We start from the raw sequence: 23,440 nt of genomic DNA, 5'->3' as shown, positions 1-23,440 counted from the left end.
TGATGTGTCCACTACACATTACAGGAGAGTTTGATGGCCTTCTGCTGGGTGACAGAGGTTACCCATGTCAACCTAGGCTGCTGACCCCTTACCCTGACCCTGAACCAGGCCCTCAACAGAACTTCAACCGGGCTCACTGCAGGACGAGAGCCCGGGTGGAGATGACCATAGGCCTACTGAAAGCCCGTTTCCAGTGCCTACGTCACCTCAGGGTGACCCCTGAGAGGGCCTGTGATATTATTGTGGCATGTGTTGTTCTTCATAATATTGCCACTATTAGAGGAGAGCAACACCCTGCCCTACAAATGGAAGACCCTGATGATGACCCCATCCACCTGCCAGCTATGCAGGACGGCAGAGCAGTCAGAGACACCATATGCCATAATCATCATCATCATAATCACCATCATCACCACCACCACAGCAGTCAAATAAAGACACAATACACACTTCATTTGGTCTTCTTTATTTCCTACAAATACAAGAGCTAGGTTAGTTAATGTTCCAATAGTTAACATATTTAACATAATTCACCTGTGACTATGCACCCACCTCTAATTTGTGCTCCATTATTTCAATTTCTAGATCAGCCCTCCTAATCTGGCGCTCCAAGTATTGCATTTCTTTGTTGGTTTTCTGGATTTTTTTCAGCAGGTGAATTTTATAAATCTCTTTTACTGGTAACTGGGAATACATAAGGAGGGCATTAAATTATACAGTTGCACATGAATTCCACAGAATGAACATCTGGTGTTTACTGAACATCCATCTCACTGTGTCAATCTGTGCAGTGGAAGTTGAGGGACTCTCCTGCTGCTGCCCAGCCATGCCCTGTTAAAAAGGATGAGAATGTGTTAATACTTCAGTGTAGGCTAAATGTCACACTCTATATTCCACCAGAATGTTAACAAATGTAAATGGGAAAAGAACTATCAGTATGTTACTGATAGAGAGATGTTACCTCTATAGGCCTTTCTTTCTGTAAAGGCAGCAGACACAGTTTCCTCGTGCTCTTCATCCTACATGAGTGATCTGTTTCAGTATACTTAAACTACCATTTGGCAAAATCTTTGGAGTATTGCCTAATTACAGTTACAAGGTCCGTTGTGGCGTGAGGGGGCTCCACCAGGCAGATAGCACCATCAGAATCTGTTGGGACAGAAGAAAAAAAAGACATGAACGGGAAATAAATATTTTTTATGAATAAGCTTAAAGGAGATATATAGGCCTAGACATATTACATTTTATAAAGGCACTTGTGTCTTGGGGGGTGAGCTCTGAAGATGAGCTCCCTCCAGGGATTCCCTCAGCCACTGGCCTTCCAACATTCTGGCTTAGGGCCAGCTCCTCTGCCTCTGTTACAGGTGGAGGTGCTGGGCCACCACCCGTTTTACGGGCATCTGCCTGCTTTCTGTTGGCTGAGCAGAAGTCTGTGTTAGTTTAAATAGGCTTAATTATTTAAGAGAATATGATATAGATGAGAAAACATTTATGTGTGTGAAAACAGCATTATGTTGGGGATAAAACAACTGCACAGTCAAACAGCCACTTAATATTCACTTTACATTGTAACACATGATCAAAATGAGGTACCCCCATTAAATTATGCTGTGTCTTAACTGTTTGAACAATGTTTTTATGTTTCATCTTGAGCTGCTGCCAAGTGCGCTTCTCCCCCGTGGGATTGCACCTACATGAAATAAATTAATGAGCTACCATTCAAGCAGTTTTCCCCTGTAATATTGTTGTGATTGCAAAGGACTACATTTAAACTTACGCATTGACCCGAGCAGCAATGTTCTCCCACGCCGCCTCCCTCTCTTTTGCAGCTGCAGTGGTGTTACACTTTTTTCTAAAAACATGCTCAAATTCACCGTATGAGCGCATTAAGATTTCGAGTTCCAGTGGGGTAAAAAACACAGCCCTCCTCTTCCCCGTCGCCATGGTGACTCGTCGAATCGGGGCTCCATTGTGTTGGCTTTTTATAGTCGTGGTGCACACGCTCAACTCTGAGTTAACCTATTCTGAGTTGATTGAACTAACTCAAATCACCTGTTTTGAAACCGGAAACTCGGAGTTTCCTATCTCAGGCTAGATCAACTCAGGGTTCAGGATTAGACTCGGAGTTTGTTGAACCTCCTTTGTGAAACGGGCCCCTGATGTGTCATACTGTACTTTATTTCTTGTGTTTTCCCGCCCTCGTGATTGTCTGATAAGTTCTCCTTCCCTGTCTATATAAGTCTGTGTGTTCTCCTTTGTCTTTGTCAGTTCGCCTTAGTTCACATCACACGTTCCTGTCAGTACGATTTTTTTTCCGGTGATTCAGTACTTTGTTTTAGTTTGCTTGAACTTTTTTGTTGTTCTGCGGAAGACCTGTTGTGATTAGGAGAGACGGCATTCATCCCACTTTGGATGGAGCAGATCTCATCTCTCAAAATATGACCGATTTTATTAGTGAACCAAACCCATGACAACTTAGAGTTGAGTCAATGAGGCAGAGTTGCAGTCCTATGCACCTCTCTGCGCTTCCATCAGAGCAGTTACCCACCCAATACTCCATAGAGACTGTATCTGCCCCTCAACCATGTAAACTAAGTGGCGCGGTGGAACGGTGGCAACACTGTCACCTCACAGCAAGAAGGTCCCAGATTCGATTCTCGCTGCGGGGGGTGTGTCCTCCAACATGCTTTCGGTGCCTGCTGCGCGAGGAAAAAAGGGCCTTTCTGTGTGGAGTTTGCATGTTCTCCCCGTGTTCACCTGGGGTATCCTCCATTTAAAAAGAAAAAAAGAAAAAATATATATATATATATATATATATATATATATATATACCCCCACTAAAAACAGCAAGAAGATCACCACCTGACCAATGGTGACAATGAGCTGGGTCCCCGGGCGCCGGTCTGGCTGCCCACCGCTCCTGGTCTGCTGCGGAGGAAGGACGACCGGGATGGGTGAAATGCGGAAGACAAATTTCATTTCGTGTGCAGTGTTCCGCATGTGTGCATGATGTGTGACAATAAAGGGGAATGTCTCCCCCCGATTCTTCTTCTTAGTAAAATCAAAAGTAAACAGAAGAGGAGTTATTTACTCTCAACCTTGTTCTGACATATGGCATTGGACACTTAATAGTCTCCTCAAAGGGACCATCACCAAATAACTTCTGAATTCATATTACCACACTACTCGCCATTAGGCAAAAATTCCTATACCAGAGGCCTATCTGATAGTGCTGCAGCTAAATATAGCGATATGATCCCATGAGCATTTAATTCATTGCCATGTCTCAATACAACAGAGGACTCCCAAGAAACTCCTAACTTTAGGCCCTCCCAAATTGACTACCTGGTTGATAGTGCTACAGGTTCACCATAGCTCCAATGGTATACCCCCCAAACCCGCAAATTAAAGCAAACTTCACGAAAAGTAGAAAGGAAATGGCGTTCCAACAATTTAGAAGAATTTCATTTCACCTAGCAAGACAGTCTTAAAACATATAGGAAAGCCCTCCTCAGTGCTAGGGCAGCCTATTACTCTTCACTAATAGTAGAAAATAAAGAAATCCAAAGTTTCTCTTCAGCACTGTAGCCATGCTGACAGAGAGCCATAATTCTGTTGAACCATGTATTCCTTTAGCTCTGAACAGCAATGACTTCATGAGCTTCTTTAATGATAAAATTCATACTGTTAGAGACAGAATTCCTCACCTCCTTCCCTCAATATGTACTGATTTATTTTCAAACACAGAAATCATAGAAATAGCTATTAAACCTGTAGTGGTTTTAGACCACTTTTCACCTGTTGACCTTCACCAACTAATTTCTATAATTTCGTCATCAAAATCATCAACCTGTATTTCTGACCCCATCCCAACAAAGTTGCTTTTAAAGAAGTTTTTTTCCCTTAATTGGCTCTTCTTTATTAAATATGACAAAATAAGTATGACGGAATAGAACCTCATCTTAAAAAGCTTACTTCTGATCCAAGGGTTTTAGCCAACTATAGACCTATATCTACCCTCCCCTTTCTCTCAGAAATTCTTGAGAAAGCAGTTGCTAATCAGCTGTGTGACTTTCAACATAACAATAGTTTATTCGAAGATTTCCAATTAGGATTTAGAGTGCATCATAGCACAGAGACAGCACTGGTTCAACTTGCAAATGACCTTCTAATTGCATCAAATAAAGGACTTGTCTCTGTATTAGTCTTATTAGATCTTAGTGCTGCATTCAACACCATTGACCAAGGTATCCTATTGCAGAGACTGGAACACTTTGGCTTTAAGTGACTGCACTAAGCTGGTTTAAATCCTACTTTTCAGACAGCTCTCAGTTTGTACACATTAATGATGAATCCTCTGTGCTCGCTAAAGCCAGGTATGGAGTTCCACAGGGTTCTGTGCTTGGATCAATTCTATTCACCCTAAATATGGTTTCTTTAGGGTACATTATTAGAAAAGCCTCCATAAATTTCCATTGCTATGCAGATGATACCCAGCCATATTCATCAAAGATGCCAGAAGAAACCAATCAGTTAACTAGACTACAAGCATGTTTTCAGGACATAAAGTCCTGGATGACCTGCAATTTTTTGTTGCTAAACTCGGACAAAACTGAAGTTATAGTACTAGCCCCAAAACACCTTAGAAACTCACATGATATAGCAGTTATGGATGGCATTACACTAGCACCATTGTAAAGAATCTGGGAGTTATCTTTGATCAGGATATGTCCGTTAACTCCCATGTCAAGCAAATTTCAAGGACTGCCTTTTTTCACCTACGCAACATTGCAAAAATCAGGCACATCCCCCAAACTAGTCCATGCATTCGTAACTTCCACGTTGGATTATTGCAATTCCTTAGTATAAGGCTGCCCAAATTTGTTGCTCAATATTCTCTAAGGTTGTCCCAGAACGCTGCAGCACATGTTCTGACAAAGAGGAAGAGAGATCATATTTCTCCGATATTAGCTTCCTTAGTTATAAACCATAAATGGTCAGGCACCATCTTATTTTGAAGAGCTCACAGTACCTTATTATCCCACTAGAACACTGTGTTTCCAGAATGCAGGCTTACTTATGGTTCCTAAAGTCTCCAAAAGCAGAACGAGAGCCAGAGCCTTTAGCTATCAAGGTCCTCTCCTGTGGAACCATCTTCCAGTCTTTGTCCAGTAGGCAGACACCGGCTCTACTTTTGAGAGTAGGCTTAAAACTTTCCTTTTTTGATAAATCTTATAGTTAGGGCTGGCTCAGGCTTGCCTTGTACCAGCCCTTAGTTATGCTGCTATAGGATTAGGCCGTCGGGGGGGACTTCCAAAGACACACCGAGCTCCTCTGTTCTTCTCTCCCTCTCCATCTGCACATTCTACCAAGGCATGTTACTAACTTAGCTTCTTCCCAGGAGTCTTTGTGCTTTGTCATCTCACAGGTTCCCATGGATAGTGGTTGAACATGGATTGTGCATTATGGCTACGTCTCCTGCCATGGCCCTGCCTGACATCCACTGCAACTGCTACTGCTATTAGTCATACTTCCATTATTATTACATCCATAGTGCTGTATACACAGATACTGTCTGTCTGTCTCTCTGTTTCTCTCTCTCTTTCCGTCTCTGCCTCTCTCTAACCCAACCAATCAAAGCAGGTGGCCACCCACCCAGAGCCTGGTTCTGCCTTAGGTTTCTACTTGTTAAAAGAAAGTTTTACCCTGCCACCGTTGCCAAGTGCTTGCTCATGAGGGAATTGTTGGTTCTGTGTCGAAAAAGAGTATGGTCTGTACCAACTCCATATGGAAGTGTCCTTAGACAACATCTGTTGTGACTTGGAAATAAAACTGAATTGAATTGAATCATTTGTTGGACTCATGCTCCTTTGTTAGAATTATTTGCCTGGACTGGACTCTTTACTTTGGTTCTGATCCTCACCTGCCTCCTGGTTGTAATTCTATTTTTTAGTCACTGTAGTTAATACATTTCTTATATTGCAGCAGTACTGTCTTTTGGTCTGCATTTGGGTTCAACCCTGTTGGTCCATGACCCAATTACAACAACACTATGGTCACATACATGGGTTCGATTCTCGTCTGGGGTGCTGTGGGCAAAGGGCCTTTCTGTGTGGAGTTTGCATGTTCTCCCCGTGTTCACCTGGGGTATCCTCCATAAAAAAAAACCCACTAAAAACATGCAAGAAGATCACCACATGACCAATGGTGACGAAAGGAACTGGGTCCTTGGGCGCCACTGTCGGCTGGCAGCCCACTGCTTCTGGTCCGCCGCGGAGGAAGGACTGACCAAGGATGGGTCAAATGCGGAGAAATAATATCACATAAGCATGGCGTGTGTGCATGTAGCGTGCACTGTTGTGTGTGATTAATAAAGTGCATCTCTTCTCTTCTTTAGGTTGACTTGGGAAAACAGAAATGTACACAGAAATGTGGAAGGTAAAGAAAGGACATCAAGGGAGAAAAATGAGTGGATGGTCAGATATAAAATGAGTTGGGCAGATAAAAATAAGGCTGAGAGTGAAATTGACTTTTGAAGTCAGAGTGTAACACAAGAAGAGAAAGGGGACACGGAGGCGATGACTTTCACAGTTTCTCTGTGAACCACAGATTAAGACATACAATTGTCTCCCCTATTGCTTCTCTCTTGTGGTGCTGATATTTTTTCATATTTCTACCAACCTCCCATGAAGAAATAACATCCTGGTTCAACTCCAGAGATCAATGCAGCTACAAGATATTTGTATGTAGATTTTCCAGAACCAAACAGGTGGAAAATAAGAACAGTGGATGCTACAGATAAAATCAGTGATATTGCCATAACTATAATGTGAAGAAACAAACAAAAAAGGTACAACAGCATGAAAATCCCTGTCTCTCAGAAATTCTGTTTATATACAACTAATAGGCAACTGCAAATATGTTTTGAGGGAAATGTGATACCAACTGAATTACGTTTTGTATGAACATAATGAGGAAATTTTGTTAATTAATGTACCTGGGAAATCACAAAAATGCTGATATTAAAAGCATACTGTTGTTTACTGACAACATGTTTAATTTATTTTCCACCAAAATAGGCAGTCACGCAATGCATTATGCACTTATGGTGATGACAGCATTATTCAACTTTTTATGCTTATGTTTAGGCACTGACAGCACTTGGTTAATGTTAGGAAAAAGATCGTGGTCTATTTTAATGCAGAAGAAGTCAGCAGCAATCACAATCTTTCCCCAATCTTAATCAAAGTGCTTGTGTTGCTGAAATCTGAAAAGTTGCTGAAACGCAAATCCTGGATTTTGGTGTCATAGCAGGACTAGGACCACCACTTTATATGCCCACCAATCACCCCATCCACCTCCCTGCAATTGCAGCACAGTACAGTACATAAATGTTGTGTTTAATTCACTCAAACAAATACTGACTGTGAACATAACCCAGGCAGTGATCACAGCCAGTGATTACAATGTAATTATAAATGAAAATTTTTTGTCTATAAAATGCTATTTCTAGGAGATAGGGGCATAAAAAACATACCTGGCAAATTGCAAAAACATTGATACTGAACATATGTTCAATGGCAATGCATTTCATCTGTTTTCCACCAAAATAGGCAATCTTGCATGCATCGTATATACTTCGTAAAAAAGTAAATAGTGACTACAGCATTATTCAACTTTTTTGGGGTTATGTTTAGGTAGTGGAGTACTTTGCTCAAGTTAGGGAAAAATCGTGGTCTGTTTTAATAGAGAAAATGTCAGCAGTGACTTGAGACATAATATTTTTTATCAACATTTAATCAAAATGAACCAAAGCTTTTTTGGTGCCTCAACCTAGACACAGACAGAAGGCTGGACATGAACCCTGAATTTTGGTGTCACAGACTTGCACATTATATGCCTGCCATCCAACCCTGCGACTCCAGCGAAGTACATAAACGTAGTGTTTCATTTATTCAAAGAAATGTTGTCTTTAAAAATTTAATTGCTACCACAATATAATTATGAATGCAAATTAGTTGTAGGGTTGAAAATCAATGTCTACACATGAAAAAGCAAGACAAAAGAGATACAAACTTACAAAATATATTAAAAGAACACGAAAAGAGATGACAGTGTTGGGTTACCACAGATAACAAAGGACATAGTCGACATAGCTACCTAGAAAGGCCAAGACACAGATGCTGATGGCAAACATGGAACTGAGACTGAGACTGTTGCTGTCCTCATTGCGGAATATGGCGAGCATCACCTCACAGTGCCGTCCCCAGTAGCCCTTACAGCAGTGGCATGAGTAGTGGGATGGAGAGTGAGCCACACAGGTGCCGTGGCGGCATGGTCAGCTGGCACATAGTGTGTAGACACACTCTTTGCCCAAGGAGCTCTCTTTGGTCAAGTGGCCTGGAGGGCACCTGTGCAGAGAAGAGAGTAGCATAAAGCAAAGACAGGCAACACCTGAGAAACTGTCAGATCAGGAGTACTGACTTCTACATGCCTACATGCTATATATCATTCCCCCTGCTGTTTTCAATGCTTTATATACTGAGGCTGTGCTGACATCACAGAACATAGATATTTCAAGGGGGTAGTCTCAAGGGGCAGCCGAGACTCTCACAGTTCCTGCTAATGAATAAACATTATTCTCTCAGGCTGACACACTAGACACACAATATAACAGGGCTGAACTCAGCCTAGCTGCCATCTGCTGGACACTTTGATTTCAAGTTTTCAGAAAATATATATATATTACACAAACTGTTCTTGCTATGCAAGTAATATATCATCGGTATTGTTACATTTTTCTTGTTTACAGTATGTGCATGTGGATTTATTAAATAAAACTTGAAAGCCACTTCTCCACTTCTCATAACAAAAAGGCAGATGGCACTCTGGTTATTGACAGCCTTGTCTCCTCCGCTTGTGATGTCTGTTGCATTTAGATATGCGCTTCACACAACACATACTCATACAGGTTGTTTATCACATGTCCAGAACAAGATATGGTATGCCGCCCAGGCCTTGGGAACTGACCAATTATATTGTGTAACATATATCTGATCATTGTACTGGGTTTGGTCAAACCCAACATGATAAATGTGAACTTTTGTCTCATAACTATGCTCATTCTGGTGGAGATCCTGCGGGAGCTCTCAGTCTGAGACCAGCGCTGCATTGCTTCATGTGTGACCTCAATAAATACTTTGACTGTGAACTGAAGATTGCTTCGGGCTGTTCTTGGGCTTCCAACAAAGAACCGGGCTAGCAGTAGCACATGACATGCATGACAGGAAGTTGACAACTGTCAACAGTAGCTAGCAGCTAGCGGTTACGCACTCGTAAACGTTAACATGGCTGAGGGGAAATGAGCCAAGACCTACCATTTTCACCCTGAATGGGTTTTTTTTTGTTTATTCTCATTCAAAGTCTGTTTGTTTGATCTGCAATGCAAAGGAGGCATTGGCAAAGAAAGGGAATCTGGAGCGGCATTTTAAAAGATACACGGGAGCTACGAGAGGGATTTCCCTGCAAAAATGCCTTTAAACACCACAAAAGTGCAGGATTTGAAAGCACAGCTTGCAGCACGGCAGTCAATCTTCACCAAACCGAAGACCCAGGGTAAGGCCGCAACTACTGCTTTCTATCGCGTCAGTCACATCCTTGCTAAACACAAGAAGCCATTCAAAGACGGCGATATTGTGAAGCCTTTTTGACGACTTAAAAATAAAACAGAGATCCTGAAGGCCATTAAAGAAGTGCAACTCTCCCGCAATACTACTACAAGGCAGTGTGAGGAAATGGCTGTGGATGTGGAGGAGCAACTGAGGAAGGATATTGACGTGTGTGTGCTTTTCCCTCCAATTTGACGAGTCGACTGATATGGCGGATGTGGCACAATTGTGTGTTTCATCAGGATCGTTTTTGATGACATGAGCGCAAAGGAAGAGCTACTCACCATTTTGCCATTAAAAGGACACCAGAGGTGAGGATATTTTTAATGCTTTCAAGGGATTTGTTAGCGAGACAAAACTGCCACTCTTCAAGCTGATCTCCATCACAACTGATGGGGTGCCTGCTCTGATGGGCCGCTCCAATGGGTTCATGGCACTGTACAAAGAAAATGAAGCTTTCCTGGATATCCTGAATTATTAGCATTGTGTGGAAAGATTTAAAATATGAAAGAAGTGATGAATATTGCAATGAAGATTGTGTGTTCAGTTCAGGCCAGGGGTATGCAGAGAAGGCTTTTCTGTGCTCACTTGGAGGAGAATGATGCTGAGCTCACAGACCTGCTGTTTCACATGGCACAAAGATGGCGGCGCGCAGCAGTGCAGCAGTCAGACAACTCTCCCGGTGCGACTCTACTTTTACTTCTTTTTCTACCTCTTTTTCTACCTCTTTTTCCTGCAATTCGCTGAGCACTAATAAGTACAGCAGAGAGGAACTACTCCGGATTGGTATGCGTTATGGAGAGTCCAACTCCAGCCGGACTTCTAACGACAACATCCCACCGGAGATAGTGAGACCAGTGAGCAGCCCGTGGTTCACCATCCCCGCGACCAAACAAAGGAGGCGGCGGCGCCGGGGCTGCCGAGCCGGCGTCCAAGCTCGGCTACGGAGAGACCCGTACAGACCAGCGCTACCCAGCATCTTCCTCACGAACGCCAGGTCGCTGAACAACAAGTTTGACGAACTATCGGTCACCATAGACGCGCAGAAAAACCTGCGAGACAGCAGCATTGTCGTCGTGACGGAAACCTGGCTTCACTCGGGGATCGCGGACGAAGCTATCACGCTTGCGGGACGCACAGCACACCGAGCCGACCGGACGAGCGACTCGGGGAAAAGCAGAGGAGGAGGACTGATCATCTACTCCAACAACAGGTGGTGCACTAACGCTACAGTGACTGCAAGACACTGTTCCCCTGATTTGGAGTTTATTACACTGAGATGTCGTCCTTTTTACCTGGCCCGAGAGCACACGGTTGTTATGGTTACGGCTGTATACACACCACCCAGTGCTAATGCTAACATAGCATTAAAGACCCTGCTAGCCGCTGTTAGCAAACAACAGACCCACACCCGGATGGCTTTTTCATTGTGGCAGGAGACTTTAACCATGTGGACTTAAGAACTATGCTCCCCAAGTTCTACCAGCATGTTACATGTGCAACGAGAGGTCACAACGTGCTGGACAAGGTCTACAGCAACATCAAGGGCGCATACAAAGTCTCCCCCCTCCCCCACCTCGGACAATCAGACCATTTGTCCCTATTTCTCACCCCAGCATACAGACCTCTCATACAAAGAACACGGCCTGAGGTGAGAATCACACGTACTTGGCCTGAAAATGCCATCCCACAACTACAGGACTGCTTTTACACAACTGACTGGGACATCTTTGCACAAGAGGACCTAACTACCTACACATCCACTGTTCTGTTTTATATTAAAACGTGCATGGATAATGTCACTGAGGAGAAGAAGGTTAGACATTATCCAAATAGGAAACAGTGGATGAACAGCGAGGTAGAACAGCTGCTGAGGGCACGGGACTCTGCTTTCAGGTCAGGTGACAGTGAACTGTACACTTTAGCCAGATCCAACCTGAAGAGAGGCATCAGACAGGCTAAGGCATCTTATGCTAGAAAGATCGAGGGACACTTTGCGGAGGGGAACCCCCGACGTGTTTGGCAGGGCATCCGTGACCTTGTCAACATGAACAGCTCCAGCGCTCCCACTACCAGCACCAGCACAGATCTAGCAGAGGAGCTGAATCAGTTCTTCGCTAGATTTGAGGTTGGAACAGAGCAGGATGCTCCCGTGACTACGATGCTGCCAGCTGACACCCCGGCCCTTACTGTAAGCACGGAGGAGGTCCAGAGCGTGCTCCGGAGTGTGAACCCATCTAAGGCTGCTGGCCCCGACGGCGTACAGGGGAGGGTACTGAGGGGCTGTGCAAACCAACTAGCAGAGGTTTTCACCAACATCTTCAACCTTTCACTGGCTACCTGCACGGTCCCCAGCTGTCTCAAATCGGCCACCATTGTACCCATCCCCAAGAAACAGTCGGTCAGCGGCCTGAATGACTACAGGCCTGTGGCTCTCACATCCACCGTGATGAAGTGCTTTGAGAGACTGGTCCTGAGGCACATCAAAACCTTACTGCCTCCCAGTCTTGATCAACACCAATTCGCATACAGAGCCAACAGATCCAAGGGTGATGCAATCAACACAGCCCTCCACACAGTGTGTAAACACCTGGAAGATTCTGGCAGCTACGCGAGGATGTTGTTTGTGGACTTCAGCTCTGCCTTTAATACTCTGGTTCCGAGCAGACTATTGTCCAAACTGCGCAGTCTTGGCATTGGTGAGTATACCTGCAGATGGATCAAAGATTTTCTCACTGAACGTCTGCAGTCAGTCAGGATGGGGGATCACCGCTCCTCAACCCTGACTGTGAGCACTGGGGCTCCCCAGGGCTGTGTGCTCAGCCCAATGCTGTACACCCTCTACACCCACGACTGCGCACCAATTCATAACAGCAACATCTTTGTTAAGTTCGCGGACGACACAACTGTGGTGGGGCTGATTCACAACAACGACGAGACAGCCTACAGAGATGAGGTCCTTAATCTCACTACCTGGTGTTCCCTCAACAACCTGGCACTTAACTCCTCAAAAACCAAGGAGTTAGTGCTGGACTTTAGGAGGAAGAGAGAGGATCCCCCTCCTCTTCTCATCGGAGGGGACCAGGTGGAGCAGGTCAATGACTTCAGGTTCCTGGGAACGCACATCTCAAAGGACCTGACATGGGGCACCAACACCAACGTCCTTGTGAAAAAGGCACAGCAGCGTCTGTACTTTTTAAGGTCACTGAGAAAAGTCAACGTTTCCAAGGACCTGCTGCTGTCCTTCTACAGGTGTTCTGTGGAGAGCATCCTCACCCACAACATCCTGGTGTGGTTCAGAAGCTGCTCCCAGGCTGACAGGAAGGCTCTGGAAAGAGTCAAGAAGTCAGCACAGGGCACCATTGGAGTCCAGCTGCCCTCTCTGGCAGACATCTACAACACCAGATGTCTGCGCAGGGCCACAAACATCACCCGTGACAGTTCACACCCCGGACACAGACTGCTCTCCTTGCTTCCCTCAGGAAAGAGATACAGATCAGTCAGGGCTCACACCTCCAGACTCCTTAACACCTTCTACCCCAGTGCAATCAGAGTACTGAACTCAGTACTCACTAGGTAGATGATGTTCACCGTGCAATATGTGCAATAAACCCAATATGTGCAATATATCCCACTGTGCAATATATCCCACTGCTGCTGAAACTTCTTTTTGCTCCTGCAAATATGACTATACTGTTAAATTTATCATACTGATAAATGCCTATTATCATACTGTTAAATGCCCTTTTATGCCATTTTTATCTTATCTTTACTATTACTATCTACTGCACTATTACTGCACTATACTATTTACTATTTGCTATTTATTCTTTTTTCTAGCACCACCAGAGTTGTCTTAAATCTCGTTGTACACCACGTATAATGACAATAAAGGCTTTTAATCTAATTTAATCTTAATTTAATGTTAGGTGGTTAAGCAGAGGTAAATTTTTGGCCAGATTTACGGAGCTGTTGGCTGAAATCAAGGACTTCCTGAAGCTTTCAAAACATGTGGATTACCACACAAAGCTAGAGGACCACCAGTGGCTTTTAGATTTATCTTTCCTCACTGATCTCACTGGCGAGCTCAATGAATTGAATTTAGTGCTGCAGGGTAAGGATAAAGATGTATGATCAACATGATGAGTTCAGTGAACACGTTTAAAAGCAAGCTACAGCTGATGTGAAGCAGGCTGCAGCGTAGTAACCTGCGCAACTTCCCTCAAATGCAAGCAGAACTACAACGTCAAGGTAAAGGTCTGACACAGCTTGACAGTGCATGTCATGAGGAGCATGTTCAGAGCATCTCGTCAGAGTTTGAGAGGCGTTTTACTGACTTTGCATCAATCGAGTCTGTAGCCAGCTATATGTGTTATCCATTTGGTGCAAGTACTGATGTTAGTGACATTGCCACCAAAGTCAGATCACTTTTCAACTTGGAAAGCTCCACTCTTGAGGATGAGATTCTGACAATGCCAAATGATCAAAGCCAGATCAACATCCGCTCAACCTGGAGAGCATGTAGTAATCTGGAAAATACTGGTGGAGGAGAAGTATCCCAATCTCAGAAGACGTGCCTTGAACCTGACAGCTCTTTTTGGATCAACTTATTTGTGTGAGTCTGCTTTCTCGCACATGAAAATCATCAAGTCCAAGTACAAATCAACAATGACTGATGACCACCTTGCAGCCTGCCTACGCCTTGCAACAAGCTCCTACACTCCTGACTACAAGAAGCTAGCCTCCTCCTCCCAGTGCCTGGTCTCCCACGGTAGGAAGTGATTTCTATTTTTCAAACTCAGATATCTACCTGTTTTGTAACTGGTTTATTTTTCTGTTTGGTTCATAATAAGGTCAGTTATGGCTATTGCTCATCATGCAGATTGGCGTGTCTGTGTGTGTGTGTGTGAGAGAGAGAGAGAGAGTAGCAGAGAGAGTGGGTTTGTGCTACAGCACACTGCAAACTGGCAGCTGTGTGAGAGGAATTTGTGTGTGTGTGTTTGAGAGAGGGAGGGTTTGTGACGTGATGTCTAGTGGTTGTGTGACAACAAGAAAAAGTGTTGTGAGGTTAGTTACTGCAGGCTGAAAACGATGTGTGTGGGTTTGCTATGTTGACACTGGACTCGTAGATCTCGGGAGTTTGGCTACTTGAAAAGTAGATCTTGGGTCAAAAAAGGTTGGGCACCCCTGATCTAGACACTATTGCAAAACACATTTTGTTTTTGAATTGTTTTAACTCATTATTCTTAATGATTCTTCTTCTTCTTCTTCTTCTTCTCCTCATAATAATAATAATAATAATAATAATAATAATAATGTGTTGCTTTGGACAGATTTCTGATGTCAGATTTTTAAATGACTTTACATTAAATTTTCTTTTCAAGAATTATATTATTTAATCTCCTTAAAGAGATTCCACACTGTGCAAGTCTGTGGGTCTTGACATGATTTCTTAATACAATTTGTGAGTTGATGTACGGATCTACAGTTTTCCCTCCTTTTCCCCATTGTGTCTGGTGTTTCCCCTCTCCCTCTGTCTCCTGTCTGTCTCCCCCTTGTCTGTCATGTGTGAATATGTTTCACTGCAGGGCATGGCTGACAGGTTGGGCTCTGCCTCCACCTATCCTTAGCACAGCCGCTCTCAGTCAAGCAAGCAAGACTCACCTGCTCCCATAGTATATAAGCCTCAGTGCCTCATCCAGTTTTTGTTGAATTGTCAGTTCATCTGTGTGGTAAAAACCAAGCTCTGAAACTATCCATAGTACTTTTTTCATTTTTTTTGCCTGTCTGCTCCCTGCCTCCCTGACTCTAGTGTTTTTACGCTCAGGTGCCTAATCCCCATCTGTCTCCGTTCATGCCTTGCCCTGTCTACATCTGCAGTAAGGACTGGATTCAATACTGTTCTGGCTGCTCCTTCTCTGAGATTTCCAAGTTTTGTGATTTGTCTAGATTTGTCTTTTTGCACATTCCTGGAAGACTCATTTGAACTATTAACTTTCTCTAGTCTCCTGTTCTCTCTGACGTGGCATTTTGGGTCCTTTAAATTACCAGATTGTAACAGTTGAATGCTGAAATTATTCATTTATTATAAGCAAGGCTGTAGTATGCAGTCCTTTTCTCTGGATGTATGTATGTAAATATGTGCAAAAAGTGCCTGCACACTGTAAGGTGTCATTCCCATGCTAGGTTATTGATTCTGTATATTTACAGTACCTGCACTAGTGGTGTCTCCAGAGATCTATGCAGACCAAGGGAGGAATGCAGTGTTGTTTCCTGCAGGCTTCTGAAGAGCAGCCAATGGAGACACCCTGTGAAGTAACCACCTGGAGACCCTCTGAAGGCTGATCCAGATGCAGGGGGATGGACCAGTCGTTAATCCTCACATCTCGCAAACAGCCTGGCAAAGAGAGGAAAAAAACAACAACAGAGTTTACAATGCCAAAAGACATGCATTAATGCTCAGGCAAAATCTTTTGTGGACACACATTTACACCATGGCAAGGGTGTAAACACACACACACGCACTGACACACCTGCAGACCAATCCACATGCACGCTCTCAGTTACACAAACACCCAAACTGTCTGAGGCTAAGCTGTCAGCATGGGCTTCTTTTTTTCTTCTGATTACTTTGCTTACTCAGTGGGTAGCATGAGGTCTTACACCTTATTTAAATACAGATTAGTCCCACTGACTCACTGTCTTGCATCTGCTAAGGGATCAAAACACCTTTGGGACAGGTTGTGAAATGTAGAAGCATCAGCAAGTGGCAAAAATAAGCACTGGATCATTTACACAGCATACCCATTCATATTAACAGGTATACAAGTCATCTGTGAAATCCATTGCTTTAAGTATGCATTTCCCAGTTCACCTATTTACAAATTATCCTGTTCATTCATTCACCTTCTCTATTGATGTTAACAGTTAATTCACTTGTTCACGACTCATTTATCTTAATATTCTGTTTTTGTCATTATTATTGCTGTGCATCTCTCTCTCTCTCGCGCTCTCTCTCTCTCTTTCTCTTCTTCCCTCTCTATATGAAAAGTGTCATGAGATATTTTGATGATATATCAATGATTTAATTCAACTGAAAAATTGCTTTAATTCATTTCATTCTACCAACAAAGGTAAGCAGCCTTTGCTGCTTTGTTGATAGAAGGTTGTTTCTTGAGGGAAAAGAGTTCCCAAGCATCACTACAGAGGGGTCAATAATGATCTCCTGACTCTACTCAGGTGATGCTGTAGCCTCTCGTCTCCCTCCACCATGGTCTAGCCGCAGAGTGAACTCCCTGCCGTACCGATCGACCTCCACTTCATGCCACTCTCCATCATCAATGCGATAGTGGCTCAGTGTCAGGTTGTAGTCTCCATCTCCAAGGTTGTAGAAAACAGCCAGCAGACCTTGAATAACCTGAGATACACAGTGAAGCTTTGTTGATTTGAAATTCTGATATTCAAACAGACCAGAGAACCCTAAGAAGTAAGAAATAATAAAGATGTTGACTGATAATAATGATGATTTTTGATGATGATTTTGGATGAGTTCCAGATCTGAAGTGTTAAAACTCTTCTTCTGGACTCCATATGGGGACTTTTGCATTGCTATATCAAAACAAGTTGGGCTGCTTTGTTCATCAGCTGTAGTAACACTAGTGTACTAACACTGCTAACCCATAGTTCAAATTTTGGAATGGCTGTGTGAATGAAACTGTAAAATGGGGTTACACAAATTCTAAACTGACAGACATGGACCTGCTATGTTATTGTTGTTGATGGGCAAAAGCACAAAAAAGTAAGAAGTTGGCCAGTTCCCGTGATGAAGAAAAGACAAAGAAAAAAGGGCTGAAAAAGAAAAGTTTGGGCCAGGCAAGAAATGCAATATTTAACTAGTCAGAAAATGCTCTTTGTGGTGAACCTGCCACGAAAATTGGTAAAAATGTGGAAAAATTTAATTCAGCAATTTTACAGCTATGATGCTTTGCAGAGCTGCCATACACAGTGCATGACAGAAGCAGGAATCATTCCGAAGGGAAGGTATACAAGAAACATAATCATCTTTAGTAGTTAAAGATGAGCGAACACAGTGGACTAAACCATTGAGGGCTCCCATAACTGCACCTTGCACATGTCCAAAGCTTAATTTTTATGGCATTTAGTATTTTTAGAATCTGTACATAATGTATACATAGTTGTTTTTCTATTCTGCATCCTGTATACTTTTTTATCTTGACCCTTCTGTGCCACTGTTTTTGCTTTTTGTAATACTTGCTGGCTGTAATGACTTGATTTCCCCTGTGTAAGTCTTATCTAAATCTAACACCTACAACATTTGTAATATACGGCCACACACACATCCACACACACACACACACACACACACACACACACACACACACACACACACTCTTACTACTTCATCGTACCCTCAAGTCTACAACAAAAAATGAGCAAAAGACAAAAGACTTAATAAATTCTGAGTAAAAAAAAAAAAATATATAGAAAATTTCTGCAGCACCCCTAGAGACCTACGCAATCACCAGTGAATTTTGGAATTTGGAAGTTCTCCAGAATTTTTTCAACTCAATATCATGTTTGATGCAAAAAATAAACATGAAATGGTATGATTTTACTTTTTTTAAAAGTTACTGGTCTTTCAGGGCTCATTCCCAAGAACTCCTTCACAGACTTTCAAACCTGTGAGGGTCTGGTTATTTATTCAGTCTGCACATTATACCATATCTACCTTGATCACACTGAGGCCCTGTAAACCCTGGTTCACACACACAGCTGAAGGAGCCCCCCTCGTCATGACAGCGCCCCCTCTTACCACAAGAGGGAAGTTGCTCCTTGTTGGTGCAGTGGTCATCAATAAGAAAGGGGAGAGAGACAACCTTTTAAATTATGGCTTTTTGTCGGCAAACCTACCTCCTCTATACACACCCATATGTCTCCAACCCTGATATTAGTCAGCCTGGCAAGAATTTATAGCAATCATTGTCAGGGCCCTAATCATAATTTTTCGGGCCCATAAACAAGGCAGTCAGGGCTATCAAGATGGATGGAAGTGACCAAGCATGACTCACCTCCAAACGTAAGTATTCATTCTGCTTCTGGGAAAGCAGGCTGAGGATGACACCAGCAGTGGCACGTGTTCGAATCCCAACCTGAACCCTTGTTTGTCGTGCAGACAATGACCACAAGAGCTGGAAGTGAATGTGGCTGCAGCCATCAAAGGAGAACTCTGGAGCCACTTGTCAATCAAAAACACAGGAGACTTACATAATTAATTCAGCTGTCATATGGGAAATAAACAATGGTATCATAGCTAGACATCATTGTTGCTGTTCTGCAAATTTTGTAAGGTGAGGTTATCTTCCTATAACAGCAAAATGGCATTTTTCTCACATGTTCAATTTTGATTGCCCATATATAGGTTTTGCTGAAAACCTAATTTTATCTTAAAAGCAATTTTAAATGCTTACCTTGATCACACTGAGGCCCTGTAAACCCTGGTTCACACACACAGCTGAAGGAGCCCCCCTCGTCATGACAGCGCCCCCTCTTACCACAAGAGGGAAGTTGCTCCTTGTTGGTGCAGTGGTCATCAATAAGAGAGCAGCCTGGCACAGTGTTGGAGGATTCAACTGGGGAGCCAAGGTCATATAGCTGAAAGGAGGACGCATAACAAGAGAACAGTATTACGAGAAAAACTGAATGTCTCTGTCCCTGCAATAACATTACAAGATAACTAATTTGTAATAAATCAAATTGTACTTCAAAGGTGGAGTCTAGCGGTCAGTTTGCTGTCTTGTCTGCAGACAGCAGTTAGTTGCAATGACGTTATTGTACTTGTAGTAGCAAAATGAGAGTGAGTGAAGTCTTTCTGTGCAAACATAACAAAGTAGACGTAACAGATTAGTATAACTGACCTGAGTGCATTAGTTGTTAGATGTATTGATAGTCCAGCAACTACTTACATGTACTCAAGGACAATTTTTAGGCACTTCACTTGAATATTTTCATTTTATGCTGTTTTATACTTCTACTCCACCACATTTCAGGGGGAAATATTTTACTCTTTTTATAACTCTCTTTTGCAGATTAAGATTTTAAATGGATAATTATTTTCATATTTAATATTTTTTATGTATTGTTATAGTACTATTCAGCAGTATATAAAGCAGGTAGATTTAGCTCCACCTAAACCAAGTACACTACAACATTAAAATTCTGCTAATACATTAATGCATCACTCATAATAATACAATAATGTAATACATAATAACATAATATTAACAGATGCCATTATGCTGCTTAATGAGAACTTTGGGTTTTGAGAGTCCAGTTTATTTTGGTGATGTGACTTCTGTATTTTATTTAAAGGTACCCTGTTGAATTTCTGACCAGTAGTAGTGCTGTGGAGCAGTATTTTTTTTTGACTGAATTCTGTATTAATAAGAAAACTCCACATGCCACCTTTAAGTACAATTCTGGATGTAGGACTATCATATTTATGTTGTGTCTTCCATTAATATCTTTATTTTATTTCAATTGCTTATCATATTCTCTACATCTGCAATAAAAGGTTCAGAAACCTCATAGGTAGAACTAGAAAATATTGAAAGGGCCACGGGGGCTACTGCCAGAGTGTGTACATTATGATGAGATTCTTCAGACATTTCAAACAATTAATACTAGTAACATTATGATATTATATACAAGGAGCCAGTGTTTGGAAAGTTCACTTTCTACATGAACTAGTTCAAAGTTTAGTTAACAAATTTTAAAATGACCTAGTTCAGTTCATAGTTCACAATTCAACATTTTCAACTAAGTTCACCATTCTAAAAATGAAGTAGTTCATAGTTCTTTTTTTTCCCATATCGTTAGCCTCATAGCATAATTGCCTAAGTCATATTTTAAGGTTTTCGGGAAAGAAGAAAAAACAATGAAAAAAAAAAATGCCCAAATCAAAGAGATGACTTAAGCAGATAGTGATTTTGGAATGTAACTAGCTTTCTGATAGGCTGAGGACATAGGCGATAAGGCAAAATGAAGCAGCAGTGTCAGGAGAGTAGATTTAGGCAGATATCTCAATTTGGCCAAAAAATGACTTAGGCAATTATGCTATGAGGCTAACATATGTTGCTGTGAGCTATTATTTTTCAAAATTATTGACACAGCCCATATAGAACCACAGACAGCAATTATTTCATCAGTTTTAACACTGCAACTATGCGTCAGATTTCATCTTCATATCCAATGTTGAATTCTTATCCAACCATGATTTACATTAGCATCGAGGGGACAGCATTTCCCCATTGCTGCTTTAATGCTTTGTTGCTGTCCATTCAGTCCACACTAGTAACAGCTGCAGCTTTCACCCCATGTGACGCATGCGGCGGTACGAGACTGGTGGCTGGTGTTGCCAGATCGGGTGTTTTTTTTCCGCCACATATTAAGGCCTGTTTACGGTGTGTTTTGCCGGGTTTTCGCCTGGGGCTCTACAGAAATCTGGCACCCTATTGAACGAAGTTAAACTGAGAGAGCGTGCCGTTCACAGACACCAGAATGAACGAGTTCATAGTAACGGTCATCAGGCAGTAATCCAGTACGGTCAGCTCACGTTCTGCCAAAATATGAACGACTTCATGAACTATCGTTCAATGAACGACCGACCACACACACACACACACACACACACACACACAGAGAGAGAGAGAGAGAGAGAGAGAGAGAGAGAGAGAGGTACACACGCACGCGCATGCCCTCACAGCGCAACAGACACACACGCATTCAGACGGAGAAACAGAGCGATTTGCTGCCTCTACACTGGTCTGACATTTGGGTTGATTCTGACAAAACGGTAGCTCCTATCAGAAAAATATACAGACCATCATCGCTGTAAGGACTTCCTGAACAATCGAATGTGATTTCGGTGTTTCTACACAACATACTTTGTCGACACTTGCGAGTTTAAAACAGGGGTCCGTTCTGCTTGTCTCAGAAAATCTTTGTATTGGAGTCAGAGACAGATGTGGCCGCACTTAGAGGCTGCTAATTCAAATTAGGGCATTTAGGCAATAGAAAAAGTCCAATGATTTGTTAGTTTTTTTACCTCCTCCCATTCATTCCTTATGGGAAAGTTTTCGCAGTTTTTCGAGTAGTAATAGCACGCTGATCCCGATCAAGACGCGCGTTTTGATATATAATTCGCCTGGGTCCTCTCAAAGCTGTAGGACAAGTAATGAATCGAAATTTGACACGGAAGAGGAAGAATAAAAAGAAAAAACACGCAGGATAACAATAGGGCTCGAGGCTTCACCTCGTGGCCCCAAAAACACGCAGGATAACAATAGGGCTCGGGGCTTCAACCCGTGGCCCTAATAATTACCCGAAGCAAACTCCTGGAAGCTCCTCTTTGTTTCCTGACTTGAAGGCCCTCTTCTTCTCCTTTAAAAGAGCCTTAATGTCAGGATTAATGCAGGGTTTGTTGTTTGAATGACGCCGTACAGTCCTGGTGGGTACAGTGTTCTCCACACAGAAGTTTATGTAGTCCGTAATGCTGTCTGTCAAACTGTCAATGTCCTCCTCACGAGAGTCACGGAGTATATCCCACACTGTTGTATCGAAGCAGTCCTTCAGAGCCTCTTTAGCCTTGTCAGACGACCTCTTCACTGTGCGGGACACAGCTGGTTGCCTGTTGACAAGGGGCTTGTGTACAGGCAGGAGATGAACCAGGTTGTGATCAGCTCTTCCCAGAGGGGGGAGGGGTGATGATTCGTATGCCTCTTTGGTGTTGGTTTAGAATAAGTCCAGTGTTTTATTGCCTCTGGTGGCACATACTGGATGAATTTGGGCAGAGTGGAGGACAGAGAGGCATGATTGAAATCCCCAGAGATCAGGAAGAGGGCCTGTGGTTTCTGAGTCTGCAGCCTGCTGATCACGGTGTTGATAACGTCACAGGCGGCATCGGTGTTAGCCGAGGGAGGAATATACACAGCCACCACTATGGCATGAACTCCCGCGGTAGATAATATGGCCTCAAATTAACACCCAACACCTCAATGTCCACAGTGCTGCTCTTTGATAGTGATGTGCCTGGAGTTACACCATCTATCATTCACAAACACTGCCAGCCCTCCTCCTTTCCTCTTACCGCTCCTCTCTATCCGGTCTGCCCGTATGAGTGAGAATCCATCCAGCGCTACAGTCACGTCTGTGTGCTGCGTTCCTGAGCCATGTCTCAGTAAACAATAGCATACAGCACCGCCGGAATTCCTGATAATGCCAGGTCAACGCCCCTAGCTCATCCATCTTATTGGAAAGAGATCTTACGTTCCCCATGATGACGGACGGGAGAGTCGGTATATAAGCTCTCCCCCTGTCGCGGCGATTGATCCCAGCGCGGCACCCCTGCCTCCTTAACTTGCGGGGTACATCAGGTCGCTCCTCCGGCCGCACAGCTGTGTTACGCAGGGCCAGCAGCAGATCCCTACTGTAAACAATGGGAGCCATTGTCTCTCACGGACCCACAGACGCGGAGAAAGTTGCACGAGTTGTGCAAAGTGATGAAAAAGTAGCACCAGAGTTACCGTGCTTGGCTGCGTTCAAGCTGTCCACGGCACTGCAGGCAGTTGGTTGCTGTATTCGTACCCAGCGTTCAGCACCAGGGCGTACTAAGCGCAGGGACTTGGCGGTGAACCCCACCACATGTGATGGTCAGGAGGGTTCCCGCCTCAAACGTCTCCAAGCTGACTGAGCCT

The 23,440-nt window shown here is 43.2% G+C and overlaps 1 protein-coding gene and 1 long non-coding RNA gene across 3 annotated transcripts; both read right to left on the bottom strand.

The window, feature by feature from the left end:
• Nucleotides 1-450: 450 nt before the first annotated feature.
• LOC143322552 (uncharacterized) lies at nt 451-2,732 on the bottom strand. Its single transcript, XR_013077307.1, has 3 exons — nt 1,242-2,732; nt 962-1,149; nt 451-831 (listed from the first exon to the last, which is right to left on the bottom strand). It is a non-coding gene; the product is annotated as an uncharacterized LOC143322552 (long non-coding RNA).
• Nucleotides 2,733-7,042: 4,310 nt separating this feature from the next.
• On the bottom strand, nt 7,043-23,417 carry LOC143321739 (putative neural-cadherin 2). Of its 2 annotated transcripts, XR_013077237.1 has the most exons (6): nt 22,069-23,417; nt 19,157-19,340; nt 18,758-18,924; nt 16,973-17,085; nt 15,882-16,065; nt 7,043-8,411 (listed from the first exon to the last, which is right to left on the bottom strand). XR_013077237.1 is itself a non-coding variant. In XM_076732328.1 (5 exons), the coding sequence occupies exons 1-4, from the start codon at nt 19,410-19,412 to the stop codon at nt 16,041-16,043; spliced, it is 561 nt and encodes a 186-aa protein (XP_076588443.1). In that variant the 5' UTR covers nt 19,413-19,857; the 3' UTR covers nt 7,049-8,411; nt 15,882-16,040. The 2 variants fall into 2 exon arrangements, 1 of the variants encoding a protein (XP_076588443.1); XM_076732328.1 differs by lacking the exon at nt 22,069-23,417 and having other exon boundaries at nt 7,049-8,411; nt 19,157-19,857.
• Between the last annotated feature and the right edge of the window lie 23 nt (nt 23,418-23,440).

This window comes from Chaetodon auriga, chromosome 6 (genome assembly GCF_051107435.1).
Source record: "Chaetodon auriga isolate fChaAug3 chromosome 6, fChaAug3.hap1, whole genome shotgun sequence".
NCBI classification, from domain to species: Eukaryota; Metazoa; Chordata; class Actinopteri; order Chaetodontiformes; family Chaetodontidae; genus Chaetodon; species Chaetodon auriga.
Note: the sequence above shows the minus strand (reverse complement) of the source record. Positions and strands in the feature narration are given on the sequence as shown.

Coding starts and splice junctions, on each gene's coding strand:
- LOC143321739 (XM_076732328.1), bottom strand. CDS start 19,412: ATGTTATTGCAGGGACAGAGACATTCAGTTTTTCTCGTAATACTGTTC. Junction 18,925..19,156: donor AGGGCCTCAGTGTGATCAAG/GTAAGCATTTAA, acceptor TTGATTGACAAG/TGGCTCCAGAGTTCTCCTTT. Junction 17,086..18,757: donor ATGAATACTTACGTTTGGAG/GTGAGTCATGCT, acceptor TGTGTATCTCAG/GTTATTCAAGGTCTGCTGGC.